The following is a 25,528-nucleotide window of genomic DNA, read 5'->3' as shown; positions in this document are numbered from 1 at the left end:
TATTCTCATTAATTTATTTGAATAAACTTTTTTTAAAGATTCAAACATCATCAGATTCAGCAGTTGTAAATGATAAATAAAATAAAAAAAAAAAACTATCAATAATATTCAAATTTGATTTATATAATTGATGAATTTCATATTGATATGAGAAGAATGATCATTCAATATAAATAATTATCAGCTGTAATCTGTTTTTATTTTTATAAAAGAATTGAATATTTACTGCAGTCAAATAAACTTATATTCATCATTATTGCACTTTATTTTCCGAGACAGTAAAGTATACTTTATTCTTTTCATCATCAAAATCCTTCAATCGGATATCTTACATATCACATAATTCTTCTTTATATATAAAAACAAATGAAAAAGCTATTTCATCTATGCAAATGATTGTAAGTAATGAAATGAATTCTCTACTTTCATTTTAAAATACATCCTTATTGTGTTTGAATTTGAGAGGTTTAATTGAGACAATTCACTTAACAACTTGTAAAAAATCTAATAAAAAATCTTTTTCATCAAAATTATAAATATTTAAATATTTAATTTTATATTTTATGATCTTCTTCTGCAGTTGAATAACAGACAGTAAGTTAATCATCAATTACATTAAAAATCACAAAATTATAATTAAATGATAGTAATATAAATATGAAATAATGATTGAAATGTAAAGAGTTATTTACAGTTTTTTTTGAATGATTAATTATTTGTAAATAAATACTCTGAATTTGATTCCTATAGTGTTGATAGAAATGTTACATTCAATTTTATTTAATTGACTATTTGACAATCTCTTCAATTAAATTTACAAGGATTTGAAATGTAACAACAAAGTCACACTTTATTAGATGAATTATATGAGATAGAAGGATTTGCTTTTTGAAATCTGTAAATATTCAGTAGAAGATTGAAATAGCTTCTGATTTTAAAATCTGCTGATCTTTGAACTGCTGTATCAATGTAATACAATTGATTTCATATTTTTTGACAGTAGTAGTGTAATTAGAAATCAATTCTTTATTAAGTTCATCAATTGCTAACTGAATAATGTGTTCATTGATCATATTACATGTTGATGAAGAATATGGATATGAATGTTGAGGATGACAAAATTAGTGATCGTTAGGTGGGAGCGGTCGTTAGGTGGGTGATCACGTTAAGCAAAACCGCGATCGTTAGTGATCGTTACCTAGGTAGGTGGGTTGATCACGTTACTATAGTTAGGCACGTTTTCTATCTCCATTCAAAATTGAGTGGAAGATTCAAACCAGATAGCATCCCAGCTCCTGGTTATTGGATAGTGTCCATAGCACGCTTAAAATGCCTCCTGATAAGCCTAATATCGATCGACGACATTTGCAAAGCAATGGGATGACTTACACTAAAATGATTCTCCCTAAGGAAGGAAACGGAGATCTTCCAGATGATGTTGAACTATACAGGCAAGCCCTTTTAGACTTCGGTGGCTCGATACCTGACTGGGCCGAAAGTCCCATCAAAACAACATCAAAGGCACGTCTAGTTAGAGGTTGTGGTGAGGACATTAAAAACCCCCAAATATCTTCGCATGATGACTCCACCCAGAGCCCTGTATTGTCTGCGGATTTGTGGCAGCAAATAGAGCACTGCTTCAGCATAGCAAAGAAAGCTCAGAATCTAGCCAAGGTACATGCTCCGCAGCCCGAATGGAAACATCTGCTGCGAGGCATTTTCAAACGGTATAAGGACATTTCCCCGGCTGCAGAGAATCAACAGTAAGTAAGCCTTCCACATTCCGAGATAGCACCTTTGTCCATCTAACGGCTGAATAAAAAGGAAACTGTTTGAGCAATTTTCTCTGTACGTATCCTCTCTCCCCCAGAGGCTGTTGGGAAGAGACCTTTAATTGTTTTATCTACCCAGGGAGGAAAACATACTGTGGGATGATCAGAAGAGATCCACGGAGGATTACCCGAAGCCGGATTTTACCTACGGATACACAATTAACAACGATATCCCCGTATCCCTCCGTTCAACAGAAATTGTGACGAACTTCTCCCTTGAAGTGCTCGGTGACCTGCGATCTGCTGGCCTGATATCCTCTCCGATTAGAGGCCTTCGTGAATGGGCAAAGGACAAGGCCACCAGCCTATCTCAAGATCAGCTCATTTGCTTTCCCTTCGCAGTGGTTGAACTCCGTCCCTGCGGTATTTCATTCTTGTCTGAAAACGAGTCCTGCTATTCTCAAGCGGCAAATGGGGCATTAGCTGCCCTACGGCTTAATGAGAAGCTCTGTAACTGGGCTACGGCCAGCTACGATTCTGTTCCACCAGTAGTGGCCTTCACATGTGTCGGAGAAGAGATCAGAGTCTGGCTGGCATTTTCCGAAGTAAAGGATAATATTCATCTGAGTCGTGTAAGTAGTGCTCCTTTTGGTTGCATAGGCTTTATATTGGTACTTTTGCTGATATCTATTCATTCGCATTCAATAGAGGATGGTGTGCATCTGGGAAAGCAGTCTGTTTTCAGGCTGGGCTGTAGTCAAGACTTGCTATATAGTAAAAAATATGTTACTTTGGGCATCCAGAGTATGGAAGCCGAACGTTTCAGGTCATATCAGCCGAATACAGCAAAACAAAATTTCGTTCCTGCTTGATAGACATGTCACTCAGGCGTCCTTCGATACAAGACCATTTGAATTTTCAGCCAAGAGCACAAAACCTACGTCTCCCAAACCCCTTGCCGCAACGAAGCCCCTATTGTTTGAATTTGGTTCTCAACGGCCATCGCGTATACAGGAAAATAACCAGGGCCCTCGATTGGATAGCTCGGAATTTAACTTTGGCGCGCGGCCATTCATCCCCCCCAAAATGAGCAAAGCCATGGATCTGACAATTTGTTCCCCGGGAAGCATTTTCACGAACACAGCTGAGAAATCTATAAATGACAAACCACAGAAGAATTTCCGGCGTGTCTGGCATAGGAACAAACATATCACCGTTAGATTGCCGCCGAGCGTCAACCATGACCGAATTGTGGAACCCAAACAAAAACAGAAGGATAACGAACAGCAGCTATCGCACTCTAGTCCCGCTGCAGAAACGAGAAATACAGCGGAAGATCAACCCACAAATAAAATATTTGGAAACTTTCATAGTTTGGGGCATGCTTCCATGCCGGAATCATCTGCTGCGGTGGAGAAATTAAGTGGGCAAATCAACTTGTTAGGTTTGAATGAAACTGTGCAGACCGCCTCCGGTATTCAACCAACTAAAACAAAAAAGAGTCCGCCATCAACAGATGTAATCTCAGAAGCACTCGACAGGGATAGTCGAGGAAAATCCCAAGGCAAGCTTCCGATGATTAACTTGGGGCAACCACAGCGGAAGACATCGTCCGTTGGTACCCCTAACGCGGAAGCAGATTCTAACCGTCCGAGGAAACAGGGCGATGAAGCCACCCAAGGGGGTTCTGAGCCATTGGGCAAAGCATATGAACGTGATCACTCCCCTCCGCTCAACACCAAGGCGGCAGTTGATGGTAACTCTTCGTCCGCTGGACCGTCCAAACTGAGCGCTGGTGAAGGACAAGAAGCATGCCCTGACATCATCGAGGATTTTCGAGATTCTCCAGACGAGCCTGAGCTTATGATTGGCGCATGCCCACACTATGGAAGCATGGTAGCTGAGTCACTCCAGTTGCTGCGAGGCAATGAACTGCTGCGACTAAACGTAGTATCGAAAATTACCCTTGAGCTCCAAGGCCTCGAGCTCCTTGATGTGACTTGGAGTGTGCTGGAGCTTTGGGTTGCCCAGCATACAAATGCCCCGTCGTCGCCATGTGAAGCGCTGGAAAAGATTATACGGGAGCTCAACGACGCCCTGGATTTGCCAGGTGCTATTATTACTGTGGAAAATATGTGGGCAAGCGAGCCAAGTACGTGGGAGAATATAGATCGTGCTCTGCAAAGCATCCTACAATCGGATGAGGCGAAATTAAAGAATATAATGGCCTGGGCAATCGAATGCATGGATCTCTTGGAAGGCCTCGAGCTTTGTGATATCCTGAAGTTTGGGGAGCTATCTTGCTTGGAACTGAAACGCATGGACCGGGAGATTATTGATATTCTTCGTACCGCGGAGGCAGATGAATGAGGCCTCCACGGTTGTTATTTAGGCTCAATAAGCACAGTCAGCGTTTCGCTCAACTCTTATGGACATACAAACGAGCGAGACCAATCCTTATTCGCAGGGTTAATGTGAACTGTAATAATGACAGGACCTGACGCAAACGTTTGTGACTCATTTGTGACTCATTTGTAACTATGTGCGTACGAACCTGTTGAATGTCAGTGATGAAGGGGGGGTTTACGGATATTGGCCAAAAACAGAAATGGCTGCACGCTGCGCGTTGCACTATATCATTGCACAATATCCGTTTAATAAGCCTTTCTTTTAACCCTGTTCTCGCACGAAGCTTTACAAAGTCAGCCCCCCGCAAGGCTTGTATTTTTTACACCAATGAAGGACAAAGATAATGTGAATCCTACGTATATATATCTCTCTTGAGGAATAGGAGGCTACCTTAAGGATTGATCCTTTTTGGTATAGTGGTAAAGCCTTCCTACAAGATTGCATGTTTTACAGATGATGCCGACGATGCTGTCCATGAACCAAGTCCGCTTCGAATTTATCTAAATCTAATTTCTAACCCCTAATCACTAACCCCTAGGCACTGACTCTTTTATCCTCAGTGGGTGAACAAGATCGTGGTAATTTGCTTCGATGTAATATCATATACATCATTCACACACACACACACACATATATATATATATATATATATATATATATATATATGGTACATAAGCCGGTGCGCGCCAGACAAGCATATTTGATCAAATATCCCAAAATTTCGATAGGGCCTTGATACAAAGTCGACTACCAAGATGGCATCGCAAGCTACCGCTCCCGCCATCATCGCCAGCTGCAAACAGACACGCTTCCATGTGCGAGGAGATGCGGATTCAACAGAGGTACGAAAGCCCACTAGGCCCAAATGGAAAAAAGGGAAACCAAATAACATAGTTACCGCGTAAAGATTGACATCCAAGGCCTCAATATCACCATCATCCCTTCTGGCCCTGACCCCGCCATCTCCGAACCGGCCGACAGCACAAAGAGCAAACCAGCCAAACACCGCGGGAAGTCGAAGGCTAAAAGTGACGGAGTTGAGATTCTGTCAAATGCTGATTTACATCTGAAGGCGGGCGTCCATTATGGTCTAGTGGGGAGGAATGGGACCGGGAAATCGAGTTAGTTGGTGCTTCTAATTCCCCACCCCAACGCATACATGACTCCGATTCAGTTGAAGCTATTATGAGCATCTAATACGGCAGTGTATCTGGATGGATGCACGGCCGTGCTTACTTTATTGTTCTCATGCATAGGGTTGCTTTTTTTTTTTTGACTGGTTTGTTGCTAACTCTATCCACGAAGCTATTCTTCGTGCACTGGCTGAAAAGCTCATTCCCAGTATTCCAGACTCCATCCGGGTGTCTATTCTTCAACAAACAGATGGTAATCAGGATGCGCTCACTGAATATGCCTTATTCGCAACTGATGATTACGGTGAAACTGGGACAAATGGCAGAAGGACTGTTTTACAAGAAGTCATGCGAGGTGATGTGTTGAGAAATGATGTCGAGAGGAAGATCAGGGGTAAGCACTAATGTGAAAATTTCTGCGGCCGTTCAGATGAGGGTGAATTATCCCATCTTTCTTAGACGACGACTACATACTAACATGTACTTGACGTGCCCCATATTTCTTTGGAAATAAAAGTGCTTTCGCATGCTTTAGAAGAGACGGGGGACTCCTTAGAACCGGTACGAGCGATCCGACAGCTTCGTCATGAGGAACTGGAACGGGAACTGTTTCTGGCGCAGAAGAACGCGAGCCTGAGAAGTGGTTGTCGAGGAATGCAGGCGAGAAAGGATCTAAAAGTAATTGAGCAAAAGGTTGCAGAATCTGCAGATTTGTAAGTGGTAATGTCCCCGAGCAACTTTTCGTGAATTATAAATAAACGAAGGCATAGATTGACTGGAAAGGAGTTAGGGTGGAGAAGAATCGGGATGCAGGTGAGCCTTCAGAGATTAAGGAGGAGACGCAGGCAGCTCTAGATCTCTTGAATGAATTGCAATGCCAATATGAAGCAGTATGTTGACCCTAAAAAGAGGAGAAAAATAACGCCCTGGACACATGATATATTAACCACCATCTGCAGATAAAAATCACAAACATCGAGGCCGAGGCACGACGAGTGCTTCTAGGCCTAGGGTTTAAAGAATCGTCCTTAGAGCAACCATTCGAATCGCTCTCGGGTGGTTGGCGCATGCGTTGCATGCTTGCTGGAAGCCTGGTGCAGAAAGCAGATATTATGATTCTCGATGAACCGACCAATTTCCTCGACCTTCTGGGGATAGTCTGGTTGGAGAATTATTTTTCTCATTTGCGTGCGGTGGATGACGATAGAACCGTCATACTTGTGTCCCATGATAGAGACTTCCTCAACAACGTGTGCGAGGAAACTATTATCCTGAAGGACCAGACACTTGCATACTTCAAGGGCAATATTTCAGCGTACGAGGAGGATTTAGGAGCGCAGAAGCTTTACTGGGGGCGTATGAAAGCAGCTCAGGATCGCCAGGTCGCGCACATGGAGGCGACCATTCGAGACAATATCAAGCTGGGCAAGAAGACTGGCGATGACAACAAGCTTCGCATGGCGAAATCTCGCCAGAAGAAAGTGAATGAGAGGATGGGCGTGCAGGTTAGCGCCAAGGGTACAAGATTTAAACTGAACCGTGATCGCGTGGGGTATCACGACTCCATGAGAGACGAGATAGAGGTCCCGCAGGATGAAAAGGGGGTGTCGATTAGTATTCCCGATCCACAGGAACTGAGATTCCCGGGACCGCTGGTCTCTTTGGAATCCGTCCACTTCTGGTATAAGCCCAAAAGCGATCCGATTCTCAACGACATCGACCTGGTAATCCACGTGGGGGACCGAGTTGGAATCATGGGCCTCAATGGGAGTGGGAAAACGACTTTGCTAAAGGTCCTAATGGGGTCCATGCAACCGACACTGGGAACCGTGTCCCGCCATCCTAGAGTAGCTATTGGCTACTATTCTCAGCAGTCTGTGGATGAGCTCAAAGCACTGGGGCGGTCCGAGCCGGTACTGACTGCTCTTTCATTAATTTGTCGCGACGCTAATGGGAGTCTTGGGGAGGGCGAAGCTCGTGGATTGTTGAGTTCATTAGGCCTGATAGGAAGAACCGCATCGGATGTCCCAATCACACAGTTATCAGGGGGCCAGCTGGTTTGTGTTTCCTGTTCCGTTTCATCTCACTCCATTCCGTTTATATTCTCTACGCAAGTAGACTATTTGCATAAGTACTTCTACTCAACAAGATTTGGTTATCTAGGTTCGACTAGCAATGGCTAGGATAATATGGAATCTGCCACACCTATTAGTCCTGGACGAGATCACGACGCATCTTGATTTCCACACTGTAATAGCGCTGATTGAAGACCTCTCATCTTTCAGCGGCGCTATCCTGCTCGTTTCTCATGACCGGTATTTGGTACGGGGCGTTGTTGAAGACAAGCGAGCCGTAGCGGGCCAAGATGGAAGTGTAGAAATGACTAGGGAGCCAGGTGACGACGACGAGTCGAGACGGCGCAGTGTATATATATTGAGGCGAGGGAAGCTGCGTATCCAGGAGAATGGCGTGGAACAGTTTGAGGAGAGCCTGCAGAAGCGGGTACAGACGCTGATGCGGGGACACTGATGCCGATGCAATTGCTAAGTTAGTAGTATTTTGTGCCAAAATAAATCACCGGCTAGCATCTTTCTCTCAGTCTTCGCCATTTCAGTTCCCCTTATTCAAAGTTGAGTGCAAGTAAGTTGTCTATATGCTGACCAACTAACTAACTCTCCCACTCTTGACATGACTACTCGGAAGTGAAAGATGGGGTGGCACAGAAGGGCCGTGATAACCGGCTATGGGCCATGTCCGCTGTTCCGACCCACACAACGCATACTGCAGAAATTGTTAGGCCACTGGGGCAAAAGAGCTTGATCACCACCAGCGCCATGGTGGTTTATACAGACGATCCAATCCAAACCCGCAGCAAAAATACACAGCAGCAGTCACGTGGAGTGGGTCGCTGGATGCGGAGTTGCCTGACTAATCCCCGCATCTCCACGCGGAAGTCGGCCCGGCGTTGGCATCGCAGATATAAACATGGACAGGCTCCTCTACGCCTCATCTCCTCACCGGCAGCTGCTGCGTGCATCCTCGCAGCACGCCTTTCCACAATGCGCCGGATATTGGGGATATAATCAATACCACAATGGCTGAGCTACTCCAGAGACGTTTTCCTCTGCTGTTGTCTTCGTCAGCCAATTTGCGCTGTCGCTTCTCCGCCCCCTGCTGTGTATCTCATTTTCGGCGTCGACGACGGTTCCAGAGTTCTGCAGCGGCCCTTGGTATACAGAACTGTCCGACAGCTCATACGCTACCATCACCATCACCATCACCATCACCATCACCATCACCATCACCTTCACCTTCACCTTCACCGTCGCCTTTGCCCTCGCCATCGCCGTCACCACTTCCATGTACTCCTGACTCGATTCCTGCCTCTCGCGCTTCGAGGTCATCCACGTTGGAGCATGCGAAACCCTTCTCCGACTTCCTGACAGACACCTTCAACAGGCAACACGACTACCTCCGCATCAGCGTTACGGAGCGTTGCAACCTGCGATGTCTCTATTGCATGCCCGAGGAGGGAGTTGAGCTTTCTCCAGCTGTCAAGATCCTCACAACTCCGGAAATCATCTATTTGTCCTCCCTTTTCGTCTCTCAAGGCGTCACTAAAATACGCCTTACCGGTGGCGAACCGACCGTCCGCAAGGATATCGTACATATGATGCAACAGATAGGGAGCCTACGTCGTGATGGACTACGCGAATTGTGTTTGACCACTAATGGTATTTCACTGCATCGAAAACTGGATAGCATGGTAGAGGCTGGGTTGACGGGTATCAACCTAAGTCTGGACACGTTGGACCCGTTTCAGTTCCAACTCATGACCCGGCGTAATGGGCTCGAAGCTGTGATGAAGAGTATCGCCCGTATCCTTGAAATGAATAAGCAAGGGGCGGGGATAAAACTGAAGATTAACTGCGTAGTTATGCGTGGGATGAATGATGGGGAGATTCTCCGCTTTGTCGAGCTCGGGCGCGAGAAGCCACTTGAAGTCAGGTTCATCGAGTACATGCCGTTCGACGGGAATAAGTGGAACCAGGCGAAAATGCTACCGTACAAGGAAATGCTTACGATCATTCGGGAGAAATACCCCAACCTAGAGAAAGTCGCTGATCACAAGAATGACACGAGCAAGACATATCGTGTTCCAGGATTCAAAGGACGTGTGGGTTTCATCACAAGCATGACGCACAACTTCTGCGGAACTTGTAATCGTTTGCGCATCACCAGCGATGGCAACCTCAAAGTGTGTTTGTTCGGGAATGCAGAGGTATCGTTGCGGGACATGATTCGAAAGGAAAACGATGGGCAACCGATCGATGAGGAAGCCATGAAAGCGCTCGGCCTGTTGGAGTCTGCCAAAAGGGCTGGTCAGGTCGAATATGGAGGTCTCGTCAATGAGCGGGAAAGAGAGCTACTCAATATCATTGGCATGGCTGTCAAGCGGAAGAAGGCGAAACATGCTGGCATGGGAGAGTTGAAGAATATGAAGAATAGACCTATGATTTTGATTGGTGGGTAGGTTTTGCTTTTATATATACCTGTTTTGTTTATGGGCATCTTTTTTTTTGGTTCTTCCTGACAGGTCCTTTTGGGTTTGAAATACTGGGACAACAAGGGTCCATCGCATAATGTGATATTGTGTTATGATGAGGCTGCATTGCGTTTGGCTCATGTTTTTGAGACTTGATACCATTTCCATACTCTACTTATGATTTAATGGAGATATGTCCGCTGCCTTGTACCACGCTTTGCGTTGCTCCCACTTTATGTCATCCATGAATCAGCCGATAGTGCTAATGGATGGCTTTCTTATTCAGATGAACATGGTATTGCAGTCAGTGAGACTTCCAGACAATCCCTAGGGACCGCGCGCTTAAAAGGCAATACCCATGGGCATCTCGGTAAAACATGCCCGAGTCCGCTTTGGTCTGCGATTCCCACCTATCTACTCCACAACACTTCCCTCCCACCACCGCATTTCCGCCTCTTTTCAACGAAATGCTCCGACAACACAGGCACACCACTACCACCACCAACCACACAATTACCAAAAGCCCACTCGTCCACCAAACCCTCCATCCCTGATCTCCCAGTGGCCTCCGACCCGTCCCTGCCGCACCTCACCCCTTCCCAAACTGTCCACATGACCTCCATCTCACATAAAGCTGAGACTACCCGCGTTGCCACTGCCATGTGCCGCGTCATCTTCTCCAATCCAAAGCCGTACTCCCTCCTAACGACGGCGGAGGGCTATACGAAGAAAGGCGACGTGCTCTCTGTCGCACGCATTGCAGGGATCATGGCCGCGAAGCGGACGGCAGATTTTATCCCGCTGGCTCACCCAGGGCTGGGGATTACGGGAGTGGAGGTTGATATTCAGGCATGCGCGCCGGAGGATGCCTTTGGACATCCAATGTCTGATGGGGAGGTTTTGTCCGTGAACAACAGCAGCAGATCAGCGCCAGCTGCTGTGATGACGACAGAGGAGTTGATAACCTCCGCCGCTCACCCGCACGGCAGCATCGTGATTACCGCGACGGTATCTTGTCATGGACGGACGGGCGTGGAGATGGAGGCGATGACTGCGGTGATGGGGGCAGCATTGACAGTGTATGATATGTGCAAGGCGGTGGATAAGGGGATGGTGGTGGGCGAGGCGAGAGTGGTGAGGAAGACTGGGGGCAAGAGTGGGGGGTGGGAGTGGGGGGTCAAAGTTGAGGATGAGAGCGGGGAGGGCTAATGGTTTTCTTTTGACTCTGGGGTCTGGATTTAGATTGTGCTGTTGGAGGTGAGGGTTGTCTTCGATACGCCAGTGTATATAGTAGTGAATGCTTCAAGGACGTGCGCGAGAAAATGAGGCTGCGTGATAAACCCTGTATATTTTTTAAAAGGGGAATATGCATTTCTCGAACTGAAGCGGTCCTTTCCTTTCTGAATAGTGAAATCCCCATCAATAGAGATCGAAAATTTAATTGCAAAAGGCCATTGCCACTATCGTTAAACAAAAATATAAAATCATCAAGTTGGCCCATCTATCCCGCTCATCTATCCCGCTCACTCTTCATCACCAGATGATTCATCCATATCCACATTTCCATCCTCCTGTTCATCTTCCTCAACCTCCTCCCTATATACACCATCACTATCGCCATCGTCATCCCCCATCTTCACATCCCCCTTTTCCGCGCGTTTCTTCTCATCATCCCTCCGACTCTGCTCAAGCAACTTTACCCGCTCATCCTTCTGCTTCCTCTGCGTCTTCACAAACGCGCCAAGCGGCGTCGTTTCCCACTCCGCATCTTTCAAGAACCCCTCAACCTCCGCACGATCCTTGGGTGCAAAAGTCACTTTTGACCGCCGCTCTTCAATCCACCGACTATTCGCCTCCAGCTTCTGCACAACTAGCACGATCATCTGGTTGACTTTTGTATTTTTGTTTCCAGAAGTGCGGGAGGACATCTCTTTCAGCCAACGCTTGAGCATGACGATTACAGGAAGCGAGAGTTCGGGGAAGGCAATGTTTTTGGCCCATAGGATGAAGAATTCCGAGAGCAGTTCTGCAACTTCAGCACCCACTCCATCCTGGTAGACGCGGGTTCGTAGGTAAGATTTGGGGGCACGAATGCTTGTAGCGAAATCGAGGGGGCGGAGGGTGGTGGATTTTGGAGGCTTTCTCATTTCGGCGGAGTTGAGGACCTCAACGAGTGCGGCTCCAAGCGGGATGTAGGTTCCTGTCGTAAGAGAGATACGGAGGAGGGATCTCGTGAGCTGGAAACGTAACGGGAAGTATTGTGCTGTGGGGATCAGACGCATCGCTCCGAGGGTGATTTGGACTACGGGGTAGATAAGCGGTCGAAGCGGCGATGCTTTGCCCGCAGTGGCTTCTACAACGGAGTCGCAGTGAGACGACAAAACTCTGGACCAGAAGTCCAAAGAATGGATGTACTGCCAGTTATACACAGTCTTGTAGGAGTCCTTTGAAGGCTGCGTTATGCTGCTTCTCAGATGCATGGCCAGTTGTCTGATGAAATTAAACCCGGTGGTATACGAGATATTCTGGTCGATCCCCCAAATCTCAGCTGCAGAGTTTTTGATCAAATTTACGCCGGGGAGTGTGTGCGAGGTTGTATTTCGGCTGCCTTTAACCACCCCTTCGTACGTTGCCTTCAGGACTGCAGAGCGAATTCCAGCATCTCCAATCACCATCAGGCGACGGACGATCAGAAAGGCGGTGACTCTAGTAGCTTCTGTGCTAGCGGAATCCGACCAGATGCCGACGACGGTTTTGAGAATAACCCTTAAGAGCTTTCTGAATGGGAGGAGATAGGGAAGCATTGGCTCAAATGATGCTAAGGTCAACTTCAATGCGGCTGTGTCGGACAGATTTGTAAGAAGCTGATGGATAGAAGATGCGTAGGACTTGATTAGAGGGGTCAAGGTTTTGAACTTTTTCGAATCCATCGAAACTCTGATTTTCCCACCGGCACTCTCTTTGGTAGGGAGGTGGTGGCTTAGAATCCTAGGGACGTATTCCAATGCCGTGAGAAGCACCTGGTGGTAAACATCTGCGTCTGAAATCGTGTATTTCCGTTCTTTGGAATCCGCTTCACTCATGAACGCAGCTGATCTGAAAGCTAAGACCACTTGTCGAGTTGCCCTCATGGAATTTTGCTCAATCATTGATTTCTGCCATTGTTTAATCGTCAACAAATTAATCGTATTGACCGCGTCACCGGCTTCGGTGGCTTCAGATGCCTTGGTCTTCTTTTTCTTCTTGGGGAGTGCGTCGTCTTCCTCTTCCTCACGATCACTGAGTGCATCAACTTCAGCGAGGTCTCCATGGTCCCCAAATTCTAGTAACTCCGCATCGTTTTCCTTAAGGTATTTGTAGAATTCGGGATCTTTATCCTTCAGACCCTCCAGCTGTTCCATATGTGCATCGATGTCGTCTGCATCGCTGGCCTCTGAAGCGGTATCATCCTCTTTGTTATCGCTCAGTGCAGGTGATTCCTGATCTCCTTCTTGTTTTTCTACCTCCGCAGTGCGTTTCCTCTTCCCAATCTTCGGCGCTACCTCCCTTTTATTGGAAGATTTCTGCCTCTTGCCGGGAGTGGGGTCTGGTACATCGAATCCACCAGCGAAGAAGTCATCCACGTTCATATCGGCAAAGGAATTTCCCCCGCCAGCTGCTGCAGATTTCCGGCCATCACCATTCTTCTGTGTCTCCTCATCATCAGATTCGCCATTTCCTTGTTTATTCTGCCGTCTCTTTTCTTTTAGACGGTGTCGTTGCTTGACCTTTGCGAATTCCTTGCGGCGCTCGATAGTCTCCCTGAGATGCTTTTTCTCAAACTTCTTGGTGGCCTTTCTCGCAGAACCTACCATGGCTAAATAAAATGGACGGGGACACCGAGGTAATTGGCCTTATCGATCGCTGTGGATATTCAAGTATGACCAATATACCTAATTGTTGTGTTGTGTTGTCTTCCGCTCTTAATCAGAAAAATATTTTTTTCTCGGCGCAAAACTTCGCACGGACCACTGGCCATCCTTAGCTAATCCGGCAGAATTTCCTCATCCAACACCAAACCTTCCATCACAACTCCGTCCACGAATGCAGACAAATTCAACCATGTATCAACGCCCGTTGTCTTATGCACCTACGCCATACAGTTATACTCCCAATATAGCGCTATCGGCGTCTATTAATCTGGATGAGGTACGTTTCTGATCCATACCTTGGTTCTCATCCTGACCGGTATGGTGCATCGGAACAGGAAGTAAAGCTATCATCCAGCTCCGCAGAAAGAGACCTCTTCGAATCTTTAGCAGAGATATATAGTATCATTCTGACTCTGGATGGGCTGGAGAAAGCCTACATTAAAGATGCAATTACGGAGTCTGAATATACCGAAACATGCGCACGGCTATTGAAGCAGTACAAGTCCAGCCTGAGCGATGAGACCGTTGCCAAAGGGTTTGTTGATTTAGATACATTCAAGCGGACCTGGGGGGTATGTGGTCTGGCATTCCCCCTCCTGATATTCATTACAATTCCATACATTTCCTTGCGTGGCTAGGAGAGGGAAATCTAACTTCGCGGTAGCTAGAGTGTCCCAGGGCAACAGAGCGACTAAGAATTGGTGTTCCTGTCACCGTTGAGCAGGCATCTCACAGTGCTGCATCTGCACCCAGCAATCCCAACACGAGTACATCAGGCAGTCTGATTCTGGCGGCAACGGAAAATTTTATTACGTTCCTAGATGCTCTGAAACTGAACATGGTGTCGAAAGATGCTCTGCATCCACTGCTTTCTGAGATTATACAATCTGTGAACAGAGTAACCGATCAGGACTTCGAGAACAGAGGGAAGATTATACAGTGGCTTATTGCCCTTAATCAAATGAGGGCGACGGAAGAACTGAGCGAAGACCAGGCCAGGGAACTGGCGTTTGAAATCGAACAGGCCTATCAGGGCTTTAAAGATACATTGAGTTGAAAACATCCTCAATTTGATATTCCTACTTTATTACACAGCCTCTACCGGTAACTTATGGGCTTCTCTCCATCTAATCCCAGAGGTAGAATTGATGGGGTTCCGCTTTGCCTTTTTGAGAATATCCCCTCCTTGGCGAATTACGAATTATTCACCCTTACCATAGCCCGCCGTCATAATAGTCTGCCGCGAAATGCGGTGCCCGACTTCCAATTTGAGTGTCAAATACAAAATGGATATATTTTTTCTCCGTTTTTGTTTGCTTCCAACCACCACCACTCTCCTTCATTCTTGTGTGGATTCTACAGATGTTAGATACGCCCATTGTCATTGGGGAATATCGAGGTTCGGGCCGTCATGATAGGATCTCAATTTCCCCCAATTACGACGAGCACATGTGGCCGGGGGCTTAGTGTTAGGAGTTGTAACAATATCAACTCTGGGAGCTAGATCATTAGAACCAGCGCTGATTGAAGATGACAGCGTGATAGCGGAGGTATGGCTAGTTGGTAAAAGTCCTTGAATCGGTGATGATTCAGGAAAATGACGAACAGATGTGATCGTACTTCGTACAGTCTTCTTGGTGGGATCTGAGGACTTAGTCTGAGCTTGATGTTATGTCTAGGACCACATTTCAAGAGTTCGGAGAGCCACCGCTTGTGGAACTGTTTCAAGACGGTATGAAGGGGGTTAAAAAGGCGTAGACAGATTCGTTCAATTTTTTTTTTTTTTTTTTTTAAAAAAAAAAAAAAAGAGCCAAGTTGCGACAATGGCTTCTTTTTCAAGTGCCACACCATTGTTTGGGACCTCCCGGTCCAAATACAGTGGTTGTTCTAACTTGCAAATTGCTTCAGAGTGCGATCGTCGCCGTTTTTTTGTTCCTGAAATTTGTAACCCTTCGCCCTGATCATGAAAGCCGCTGATGCTTGTATTCATGATTGCCGGTTTTGCAGGGGTCCGCTCTGGTGCCAACAATGCCCCCTTCTCTCGCAATATGATTGAGAGGCATTAAAGTCGCGGCAAGTGACCTAATAGCCGCTCAGGGCTTCTTTTTGATGTTGTTCCCGCATATTCTGCACTGTGGCACCGGGCGATCGCCAACTTATCGATAAGGTTTCCACGCACGGACCACATTTTATTTTTGGCAGCACTATAATTTTTTTTTTTTTTTTTTTTTTTCTTTTGGGTGTTGGAAAGTAATACGTTGAAATACCAGTATGCGCTGTCCTGTTTATACTAGTATTCTCTGGAATATTACTTTCTTTCAATATTCCCCAATCGCCAGGTTGCGATAATCTGTTTGATTAGCCAAGTTCTGCTGCTCAACGCTCGGGTACATACCACCACAGAATGAGCAAACAGTTACTTCCCAGCGATTCGAAGCCACAGATGCCGCTTCATGGTAGGTATCTTGGATTTGGTGTTCGTAATTGGTGACTAATTGTTCCCGGTTGCCTACCTGTATAGTCTTCGACCTCCCACAACTTTACACAAAACCAACGGCAACCGATATCCTGCGAGCTTTAGAACGACTGGCTGTTAAGCCACGCAGCTTCAACTACAACGATGGCAACGCTCAACTATCGATCCTCCAAACCGGAATTTCGCAGTACCTAACGTCCATCATCGCCAGCGCATTATCATGGATTGACTCCGACGAGCTCCGTGAATCCATCTGGGACGCCGCCAGCGCTCGCCTCTGTGAACGCTCAGGAAGGGCTGGTAATACGGTTGCTCTGCCGTGAAGCAGTAATGAGTATTAGCTAATGTTATACTAACAAGATAGCTATGCCATCCATCTCCCGCGTCTTCACCATCCCCATGACCCAGCAAACAAACTTTCAGCTAACTCTCCACGAACCCTCCCTCACATCTGATAACTTGGGTATGAAAACTTGGGTCTCCTCCTACCTGCTCGCCAAACGCCTCCATTCCTTCCTCACAGTACCTCATTCAATCGTCCCATCGATATCTAAGATCGACCGCCGCCTCCGCGCTCTCGAGCTGGGCTCTGGAACGGGATTGGTCGGACTCTCCTTTGCGGTCCTTTGGGGATCCGCGGCCTCCATCCGCCTCACGGATCTGGACTCCATCGTACCCAATCTAGCTCACAACGTTGAAATAAATCAAGAGCTGTTGCGAAAGACGGGCGCGAGCGTGTCGACGGGTGTCCTGAACTGGTCTTTGGAAACAGATGCGCGCCCTGAGCCAGATAGCGACAAACGATGCGATGTTATTCTCGCTGCAGACCCTCTGTACTCTTCTGATCATCCGCAGTGGCTTGTGCAGACAATCCAGCGCTGGCTATACCCTGATGCCGGGTCAAGGGTGGTAGTTGAGATGCCATTGAGAGATGCTTACTTGCCGCAAGTTGAAGAATTTAGGTACCGGATGGAGGAGGCGGGTTTGGTTGTCTTGATGGAGGGCGAAGAGATCGGGTTTGATGATTGGGAGGGCAGTGATGGGACGGCGCTGGAGGTGCGGTGTTGGTGGGCCATATGGGGGTGGCGAGTGAGGAACAGGACACTCCCTGAAGCCCAGTACGTACCATGATACGTGATTCTGCGTGATAACTTCCGGGCCGTGTTCACTAAAGTATTCCTCAGCGATGTATAGGGCAATTTGGTAGTCCTCAACTTGTTGGCAAATGGGATGGCACAGAGCCTAATTGCCTAGTACCATGTATTTCTGAAAATAAAATAAAATAAAATAATCGACCGGGAAAAGGACACTTCCGCTTCGGATTTTATTTTAAGAAACCAGGACACTTTCGTTCGCAGGATCCCTTCAGAGCACTGAGAGCAGTGACACTCTGAGAGAGTGAGTCGCAGTTTCTAGACGCAAGCGTTAGATCCAGCCATAGTCTTAAGACGTTCATGAGGAGAGATGATTCAGGCCACCGATGCACGGAATCGACAGCTTAGAAGTTTTGGCATCAGACCTACTATTACTCGAAGAATCTCTCTGCAATGATCGGGACCTCTATCTTCCAATTGCCAACTTCGCGCCATCTTCGAATCGGTGTCTGCCTGGATGGAGCATGAAGCAGCCTTTGAAATTCATCCCTGGGAAACGTCCGGCCTCCATAATTCAAACGAACCCACTAATCTAACTAACGTTTGCCCCACATAGCCGGACCCTTCATCAAGCTCCTAAGGAAAGGCTTCAAGTTGGTAAGAGGTCCCAGCGCTGCTTACGGAGTAGTGTTGCTGATGATTTCTTGTCAAAAGATTCAGTAAAGACTTATAGCAATGCATATTCCTTCTCATAAGCTGCCTTCTGCTCCATCTTCATCTGTACAAATAACTCTAAGCCATCTCGTGCCTTGTCGTCAAGCATGTCAACATGAGCTTTACCCCCGTAATAAACCCTGCCGGGTGATAAAATATTGCATCCACATCCAAGCTCTTCAAATCGTGAAATTGGACCAGAACTCTCCGCTCATCCAGGAGTTGCGCATTAACTTGGAAATGCATTGCAGAGAAATCATCATGAAATATTGTGGAGCTAACTTCCTCCACTCAGAAAAGTGGGATTGATCACCTCTTCCACTCAAGCCACAATGTTGGTGAAACGAATCTAGAAGTTTCTCAGCCTTGGCACATAGGTAGCCTTGTAAACAGATAGGACGACTGTTCTGAAGCAATTGGAGGAGAGGAACAGGATGTTTACTAGTAATTTTTCTTCTCTTGTTTATATGCGGAGACAATGAGGTTGTTCCAGCACAGGGAAATATGGTTGTTATGAACCACTTGGTATCCAGTGTCTATCTACAGAGTGCTCCGCAAGTCATTTTCAATCAATCGTTATATATATTCATAGAATATTAAACCATCTGACTTGATATAATATCTCTTTCATAAATCACTTTATCAAAGAGAAACAGTACGAGTCATAACTCCAACAAATTTCCGCTGAATCAAGCACTTGTACCACCGAGCTATGGTTATAGGTCTCCTCACCCATATCTTTCATCCCAATCGTCATCAGTGTCTGCGAACGAGTGAGCGACTAGAAGAAATCAAACGAACGCAAAATAGACGAAAAGCGCCTCGAGAGATTTTACTCGATGTCCTCTGTAAGGAGAACTCTGAAGAAGCAACGCAGCTGCATAACCGGCGGATAGTGTTGAGTGACACAGGTTTGGGCTAACGGTACAGGATATCAGGGGGTTTGTAGCTGTGCAGGAAGCATAACTGGTCTGAGCAGCGTATGTTGATGGGAGGGAAGATCAGTAGAGGTGGAATGTTGGAGGTAGAAGAGGGGAGTTGTGGAGATTAGTTTTGGAGAGGCGGTTGGTAAAATTGAAGGAAGATAAGGAGGGAAGGGGAGAGGGAAGGAGAAGGAAGGCTGAAGGCGGGAAAATTTCGGTTCATTTGTAGGAGTTATATGAAGTAGTTGAATTCTGGGGATCAGGTCGGGGGCAATATATGTACGTTGCATATATTCGGAATGTTTACTCTTCGATACCATCCCAAGATCCATTATCATTTGAATTTCTTCCATCTTCTGTTTGGCCAGCATGCATCCGCCGTCTGCTTGCCTTAGCCGCATCTCTCCGATTGTGCTCCTTTCGCCTCTCAAACCCACTCTTCGTACTTATCCGCGTGCTTCTGCGCGCCTTCTCATCCTGCGCCCCTTTTTTCGTCATCGGTCGTCGAAGTCTTACACCGTGTTGCTTTAGATCCTTCTTATCCTTCTTTGACAGATTGGGTAATGAATTCAGCAACCATTCCTGGATGCCTTTATCTCCAGAAACTCCACGCAACTTCTCGCTGGCAGCGATAACATTCGCAATATTTTTCACATAGGGGATGTCCTCCTTTGTGTAAAAGGTGACTGCTACTCCACCCTCACGTCCAGCTCGTCCTGTCCTGCCTACGCGATGGACATATGTCGCACTAGAGTTGGGAATGTCATAATTCACAACGCCGTTAATCCCGCGGAAGTCTACACCGCGCGAGAGAAGATCAGTTGTGATGAGGATCCATATTTCGCCTTTGCGGAAGGCCGCCATGATGTCAGATCGTTGCGAATCAGACAGATCAGAATGTAGAACAGCGATACGTGACGAACCGCCAGCTTCAGCAGGGATGTCGTATTTCAATTCAGAATGTAGTGCCACAGCCCTAGAGATGGTTTGTGTGAATACCAAAAAGGGTGCTCGTAGATGGGTGTCTGAGGTGGAACTTGCACCCTTTGGATTCAGAAGTTGTCGTAGCCCCAGAAGTTTCCCCTGTTCGGTCGCAGCGTAGACGAGCTTATGGGAGATATTGGGAATGGCAGTATCTTTTAACCCAACAACTAGCCGGACCAGAAATGATTCATCGCGTAGTCCTAGCGATCGCCGTTGCTCGTTAATTGTTGACATGGCAAGCTCTTCGATACTCGAACCCATGGTCGCAGACCATAGTCCAACTCTGAGTCGCGCATTTGTGCACGCACGCCATACCTCTAGAGTTTGGTCACGGAATAGGGAGTCTAGGAGCACATCGGCCTCATCTAGGACAAGACTTTGGATTGTTGGTAGAGGAGCGATAGAACGGCTTTTGTTACCAGAAAGAGAATTTGCAAGTAACAGGGGAGTGGAGACCAGAATGTCGCTTTTCGTGACGGGAACCTTTCCTCCAAGCCGTTTTGCCTTTGCGGCTTCATCGTCTGCGGCTTCATCGTCTTCATCTTCGGAGATCCCACTTTCTTCATCTGAAAAAGCTTCTTCCATTTCCATGTCTTCCACAACCCGCATTCCTTTCCGCATGGCTGTAATCTTCACACCAGTACCCACCATGAGCTTTCTGCCCTCGTTAACGATTTGTGAGACAAGCTCTTTTGTCGGAGCCAAAATGACCGCAAACAACTCCCTCAATTGCGATTCACCTAGGTGATGATGACATATTATTTTATTAATGAGCGGAATCATGAACGCAAGTGTTTTTCCACTCCCTGTAGGTGCAACAACCAATAGATCTGGTTCAAGCGTGGATTGGGATAACTGAAATCCGTCCTCTTGATTTCTCGCGGACGAGCTCTGACAATCCCCAAGCAACAATGGGAGTGCGCCAAGCTGGACCTCAGTAGGCACAGCGTATCCCTGATTAAGAATGTTCTCCGAAAGCCGTCGAGAAATCCGATATCTTGTTCGCAACTGCTGAAATGACATTAATGGCCGTGGATACATTCTCTGAGATTTCCTCTGCTGTTTCCGGCTTAGGAAAACAGGCGCCTGTTCGCCCTTCTGTTTCTTTTTCTTTTTCCCTGACTTTTTGGTATCTTCCGCAATCACCGGCGGGGTCCGAAGATCCGTTACTTTGATCTTATGCGCCGTTAAAATTGTTTTTCGCTCTTTTATGCTCAATGGGCCCTCGCTGATAACAATCTCATCGGAAACGTTTGTCTTCTTCCCATCATCCTCGTTCTGATTTTGTGTTTCGGTTTTCGCCTGGCCGTTGGAAAAATCATGAGCTGAGGAACCAGAACCAAAAAAGTCTGGAGTTATGGCAGTGGCATCTGCAGATTGTTTATTTCCATCTGATCCTCTCTTCCGCTTCCTTCCTTTTATTTCGTTTTGTTCGTTATGAGCTTCTGCAGCATCCGGCTCATGACGACCAGAAAATAGCTGAGGATTTGCAGCTGCGCCCGCGGATGGTAAGGAATTTGATATCGCTGGCCTAGAAACCGGGCCCGTTTTGAGTTTTGTTGACCGCGCGAGGAGCTTGAACGTATCCATCTCCACACTTACTGCCGCCTAACAACGTTGCATTGTCCTGATGGTTGCTTCCGCTATGGTTTTGCTTCCTAAGGGATCCTGGTCATGGTCCTAAAATTCCTTCGAATAATCCTATGATCACGTGACCATGGTAAAATGGTGAAAATATATCGACTGCTCTGATCACTGAAGCTTGAAGCATTGCATTTGATATCAGATAACCATTGGGCCATCAATCTACTGGAAACTAGGAATTGTGGAAATAATTATTTTAAATGCGAGTGATGTGTGCAAGCAAAGGAAATCTAATTTTGAAGTATTTAATCTGACAGCAAAATTACGTGAGGGAATCCATGGCGACTTGGCAACAGATCGCCTTAGAATTCTATTATACAACTGCAGGAAAATATGGGAATGGATAAAGAGGGAAAAAATGGGAGGAAGAAAGAAAGAAAGTTCGAAGTAAAATATGTTGCAAAGATTTTTAAAGGAAAAAAGCCCAGTTTATCTAATGCGCATGTGCAGTCTCGCCCCGATATCCAACAAGCTTGAATCGGCCAATTATTTCGCCAACGGAGAAAAATCCTATCAACTCTGCAGTCGTAACACCAAGAACGGCTAGTTGCTTTTTATCGAGACTCTGGAGACGGAGAAGAGTTTCTGTGTTGAAAGATTTAGAAATCTGTGACATCAAGGCCCTTGGTTGACGGAAATATTTAAGGAGAGGTTGGTAGAATTCTGTGAAAGTGGTCAGGCCCCTAATTTGTAGCGCGTTAGCTTTGCAACAGAATGCCATATTCACTCCCATTCGTAAGAACGGATGCCAGTGAGACTTACGGCGGGTACATTTTCTGGCCTCTGAATACTATCTTTGACAACTCCAAGCCAACTTTCGAGTAATAAATCGTGGGGGGTATTAGTGCTGGTTCGAATTTGTCTAGGTTAGCATTCCAGCTGATGAGAGGTTGAGACCGGGATCTCAAGTAAAATAGCGAAAGTGACCATTGACATCCTCAAGCATGGACGATGAAATGGCGATGCCTGGATCAAAATATTGGGTTCTTACAGTCGACGAACGCGACGCATTTTCCTGTTCGTCCACCGACTCTCTTGAGGGCTCCACCAACACCTGTGAGAGCCTTGATAACAGCAGGGCCAGCGGTCGAAGCAGCCTTAGAAATCCCCTCAGAAGCTTTTGATGCAGCGGAAGTTGCGGCGACTTTGGATTTGGAAGCAGCCTCGGCAGTTGTTGACGCAGATCTGAAGGCGGGTCTTCGGATCAGACATCGCGATTGTCGCCAAACGGCTCGGGATGTTGTGGTAGACATATGGGCTGCGGGGATGTGGGGGGACGACCGTAGAGGATAATGAAAGAAAACTGTGAGAGAGGCCCTGGAGGCGAGGATGGCTCTCAATTGCGGCGGGGTGGAGAGCGATGACGGGCTTCGTCCAACGGCCAGAGTTGGATCAATTCGATTTTTTTGAGACTCGAAAGCTTTTGCTTTGAGTCATCAGTCACGTGATTAAAAGCTGTTTATATTTTGTTTCTTCAGACATTAACTTAATCTTTATTTACATTCGGCTATGACTACGAGTATCTTCTTCGGAGCTCAGAAATGTTGAGTCTCGCCCATATATAGCAGCAGAGAGCCTCATTTTCTAGGCTTCTGAAAGTCTACTATCCAAGTGTCTCCGTCAATATCGTGGCATCAGCGTCATAGTGCAATCACATCACTCAAAGTTACTAGCATCCACGCGCAATGACCGGGTATCATTTCGAATTTGGGGTTGGTTCATTTCTTTTTGAAGCACCAAGTTTAGGGTCTAGCTTGGGAATGAATTCTATACAATGGGAACAGGTTCCACCTGAGCTACCAGTGTTGTGGGGTTGTGCTAAGGAAACGGAGCATTACACAAGGACGGTCCCTCTGGGATAGCCGGAGATTGTTAAATCTCGTGGCTTTCTTCTATTGAACAAATATTGATACGTCAATGTTAGAAACTTCGTTATTTTTGCAATTAATCGTTCAGTTTCCGAATGCTCAAGGGAAGCTAATTCCATTCTGGAAACTATTTTTCATCAAGGGATTCTTTCAAGCCTATTCCTGTGGCTCTTTCAATGTCACTGATGCTCTGTCTAGAATATTCTTTCAAATTCATTCTTTCAATACGACACTCACTAGACATGGAATTTTAAGAGGGGTTTTCAATGAGAAAACGGGGTTGTGTTTCTCATCACCCGACCTTACTTCGTATTAGCACGTCCACACCACAGAGGCCACAGAGGCACAATTACACTTTTGGACTTCGGTGATAGTTCAAATGTCCCAAGTAGTATTCGACAAACCGTATCCAATGCCGCGGAAGCAGTCGTGGAAGTTGACTGCACTGCAATGGCTACTTAGTCGGTTCGCTCAAAAAGGCAGAGATTCACATCATGAACATACAGGGCTTCCTTCCAGAGGCAGACATCGAACCCCAGGAGTGACAAGCACCTCACAACATTTCCTTTATAAACGGCAGATTTTTGAATCACCATTAGGTTCGGCTTCATTAGAACCACGCCGGAGAAGTCAAGATCGCGATTGCGGGACACGAAAAGGAAGCTCTAGTTCAAGACTACCTGCTGAACCTTCTATAGGACTGTGCCCTTCGACGCTGTGTATTGAACTCACTGCCACGACGGATGCTTCGCAAAATACGGGGTTACGAAGGAGAAACGACAGTCAAAATCTGAGAGCCCTAGTACACAGAGCAGCTATTGCCGCGAAGACCAACGCGAAGGATACATGGAATACAGGTCCTGTTTCTTCAGTCTCTGAAATGCCCACACAGTTTTTAATGGATTTTCTCGATGGCAGGGCCGCAATCGAAAACCTCGACCATTTTAATGCCTTCCTCATTGTCAACCCAACTGTCCAAGGCGACCGTGTCCTTTACGCATCTGAGAGCCTGTGGTCCACTGAAGATTTCGAAAATGATGAATTCTTCTTGCATAATAAACGCTCTGTGGACCAGACAACGGACATCATCACCGAGATCACAGGCAATGAGAATGAGGGTGTACATCTAATGCTATTTGGCGGGCTTGCTTCCATAGGAGGACGCTCCGGCCTTGTTCTCGCATCGCTCATTGACGTAACCGAGTTTCTCGACGCTCTCACTATTAGTGACCTTGAAATTGAGATGCTTATACGGCAGATAAATTCTACCAATTCTCAAGACAAAGGCCCAGCAACCAGCCTGGAAAATCTGTCAGAAACCTCTGACGTCATGCAGCAGCTGGTAAACCATGTCGCTAAAAGTATTCTGGCGCTTTACAAAGATTACTTCATCCTCTCCCAGTCTGCAAAGGCGCCGGGATTTTACGAAATGTCCCATGTGTCGCCCAACATATACGTCGATGGAGAATACGTGACTGACCACTTGAACCATACTCCGCGAGAGGCGATAAGTCGAATTGGTCGGTTGATGGGACAAAGCAAACGGTTTTTTATGGAAGTCAAATGGGGCAGGCATGGGGAAGCGAAGCGACTTTACTGCACCCCTATGCTGTCAGGCAGTCGTCGGCTCTGGCTCTGCTTGCTGGTTGATCCAGCCCATCCAATTCTCTGGAAGGAAGAGTAGATAAAGATGTCCCAGAACGCTGTTGGGCGCTGTCGATAAACTTTCTTAGTCACAATGGGAAATCCCCAAATGAGGATGAATCAGGGCATCTAATGGTGATATCGGCCTTGTTCAAATTTCCCTCTTGTTTGTGTTTCGATTCTCAACATCCCGAATGTTACTCTTTCCCTGATATTGTGGGTCAAAGTGCGAATGCATCGCGATTATCCTTCCATCCTCTAATTTTCACCCCACCACACACCTCCGCACTATCTCTTTCAAACTATGAGTCCGCGATTCTAGAAATAGTTGAGAAAAAATACTTCCGAGTGATCTTGCAATGAAAGTGATTGGTTTGAAGAAGTTACTAAGCCATTGATTTAGTTACACT

At 46.5% G+C, this 25,528-nt stretch overlaps 9 protein-coding genes across 9 annotated transcripts; 6 read left to right on the top strand and 3 right to left on the bottom strand.

The window, feature by feature from the left end:
• Positions 1-1,329: 1,329 nt before the first annotated feature.
• Positions 1,330-4,142, top strand: HCAG_02178 (predicted protein; the record flags this gene model as incomplete). Its single annotated transcript, XM_001541957.1, has 4 exons — positions 1,330-1,763; positions 1,825-1,848; positions 1,912-2,404; positions 2,481-4,142. The coding sequence occupies 4 exons, from the start codon at positions 1,330-1,332 to the stop codon at positions 4,140-4,142; spliced, it is 2,613 nt and encodes an 870-aa protein (XP_001542007.1).
• Positions 4,143-4,936: 794 nt separating this feature from the next.
• HCAG_02177 (conserved hypothetical protein) lies at positions 4,937-7,843 on the top strand (the record flags this gene model as incomplete). The annotated part of the gene is made up of 7 exons (XM_001541956.1): positions 4,937-5,023; positions 5,089-5,302; positions 5,487-5,708; positions 6,015-6,027; positions 6,105-6,204; positions 6,274-7,227; positions 7,478-7,843. The coding sequence occupies 7 exons, from the start codon at positions 4,937-4,939 to the stop codon at positions 7,841-7,843; spliced, it is 1,956 nt and encodes a 651-aa protein (XP_001542006.1).
• A 565-nt stretch (positions 7,844-8,408) lies between these two features.
• HCAG_02176 (molybdenum cofactor biosynthesis protein 1 A) lies at positions 8,409-11,069 on the top strand (the record flags this gene model as incomplete). Its single annotated transcript, XM_001541955.1, has 4 exons — positions 8,409-8,452; positions 8,566-8,676; positions 8,774-9,844; positions 10,052-11,069. The coding sequence occupies 4 exons, from the start codon at positions 8,409-8,411 to the stop codon at positions 11,067-11,069; spliced, it is 2,244 nt and encodes a 747-aa protein (XP_001542005.1).
• A 314-nt stretch (positions 11,070-11,383) lies between these two features.
• Positions 11,384-13,714, bottom strand: HCAG_02175 (conserved hypothetical protein; the record flags this gene model as incomplete). Its single annotated transcript, XM_001541954.1, has 1 exon — positions 11,384-13,714. One exon carries the CDS (start codon positions 13,712-13,714, stop codon positions 11,384-11,386), a length of 2,331 nt encoding a protein of 776 aa, XP_001542004.1.
• Positions 13,715-13,961: 247 nt separating this feature from the next.
• On the top strand, positions 13,962-14,828 carry HCAG_02174 (conserved hypothetical protein; the record flags this gene model as incomplete). Its single annotated transcript, XM_001541953.1, has 3 exons — positions 13,962-14,048; positions 14,107-14,343; positions 14,436-14,828. The coding sequence occupies 3 exons, from the start codon at positions 13,962-13,964 to the stop codon at positions 14,826-14,828; spliced, it is 717 nt and encodes a 238-aa protein (XP_001542003.1).
• A 1,386-nt stretch (positions 14,829-16,214) lies between these two features.
• Positions 16,215-19,021, top strand: HCAG_02173 (predicted protein; the record flags this gene model as incomplete). The annotated part of the gene is made up of 8 exons (XM_001541952.1): positions 16,215-16,227; positions 16,293-16,547; positions 16,612-17,365; positions 17,455-17,507; positions 17,958-17,998; positions 18,351-18,393; positions 18,778-18,903; positions 19,005-19,021. 8 exons carry the CDS (start codon positions 16,215-16,217, stop codon positions 19,019-19,021), a joined length of 1,302 nt encoding a protein of 433 aa, XP_001542002.1.
• Positions 19,022-19,281: 260 nt separating this feature from the next.
• Positions 19,282-20,583, bottom strand: HCAG_02172 (conserved hypothetical protein; the record flags this gene model as incomplete). The annotated part of the gene is made up of 1 exon (XM_001541951.1): positions 19,282-20,583. The coding sequence occupies one exon, from the start codon at positions 20,581-20,583 to the stop codon at positions 19,282-19,284; it is 1,302 nt and encodes a 433-aa protein (XP_001542001.1).
• A 1,456-nt stretch (positions 20,584-22,039) lies between these two features.
• HCAG_02171 (predicted protein) lies at positions 22,040-22,859 on the bottom strand (the record flags this gene model as incomplete). The annotated part of the gene is made up of 3 exons (XM_001541950.1): positions 22,040-22,289; positions 22,369-22,453; positions 22,598-22,859. The coding sequence occupies 3 exons, from the start codon at positions 22,857-22,859 to the stop codon at positions 22,040-22,042; spliced, it is 597 nt and encodes a 198-aa protein (XP_001542000.1).
• A 1,495-nt stretch (positions 22,860-24,354) lies between these two features.
• HCAG_02170 (predicted protein) lies at positions 24,355-25,158 on the top strand (the record flags this gene model as incomplete). The annotated part of the gene is made up of 1 exon (XM_001541949.1): positions 24,355-25,158. The coding sequence occupies one exon, from the start codon at positions 24,355-24,357 to the stop codon at positions 25,156-25,158; it is 804 nt and encodes a 267-aa protein (XP_001541999.1).
• Positions 25,159-25,528: the final 370 nt, after the last annotated feature.

Source organism: Histoplasma capsulatum, genomic scaffold (assembly GCF_000149585.1).
Source record: "Histoplasma capsulatum NAm1 scaffold_2 genomic scaffold, whole genome shotgun sequence".
Taxonomy (NCBI): domain Eukaryota; kingdom Fungi; phylum Ascomycota; class Eurotiomycetes; order Onygenales; family Ajellomycetaceae; genus Histoplasma; species Histoplasma mississippiense.
Note: the sequence above shows the minus strand (reverse complement) of the source record. Positions and strands in the feature narration are given on the sequence as shown.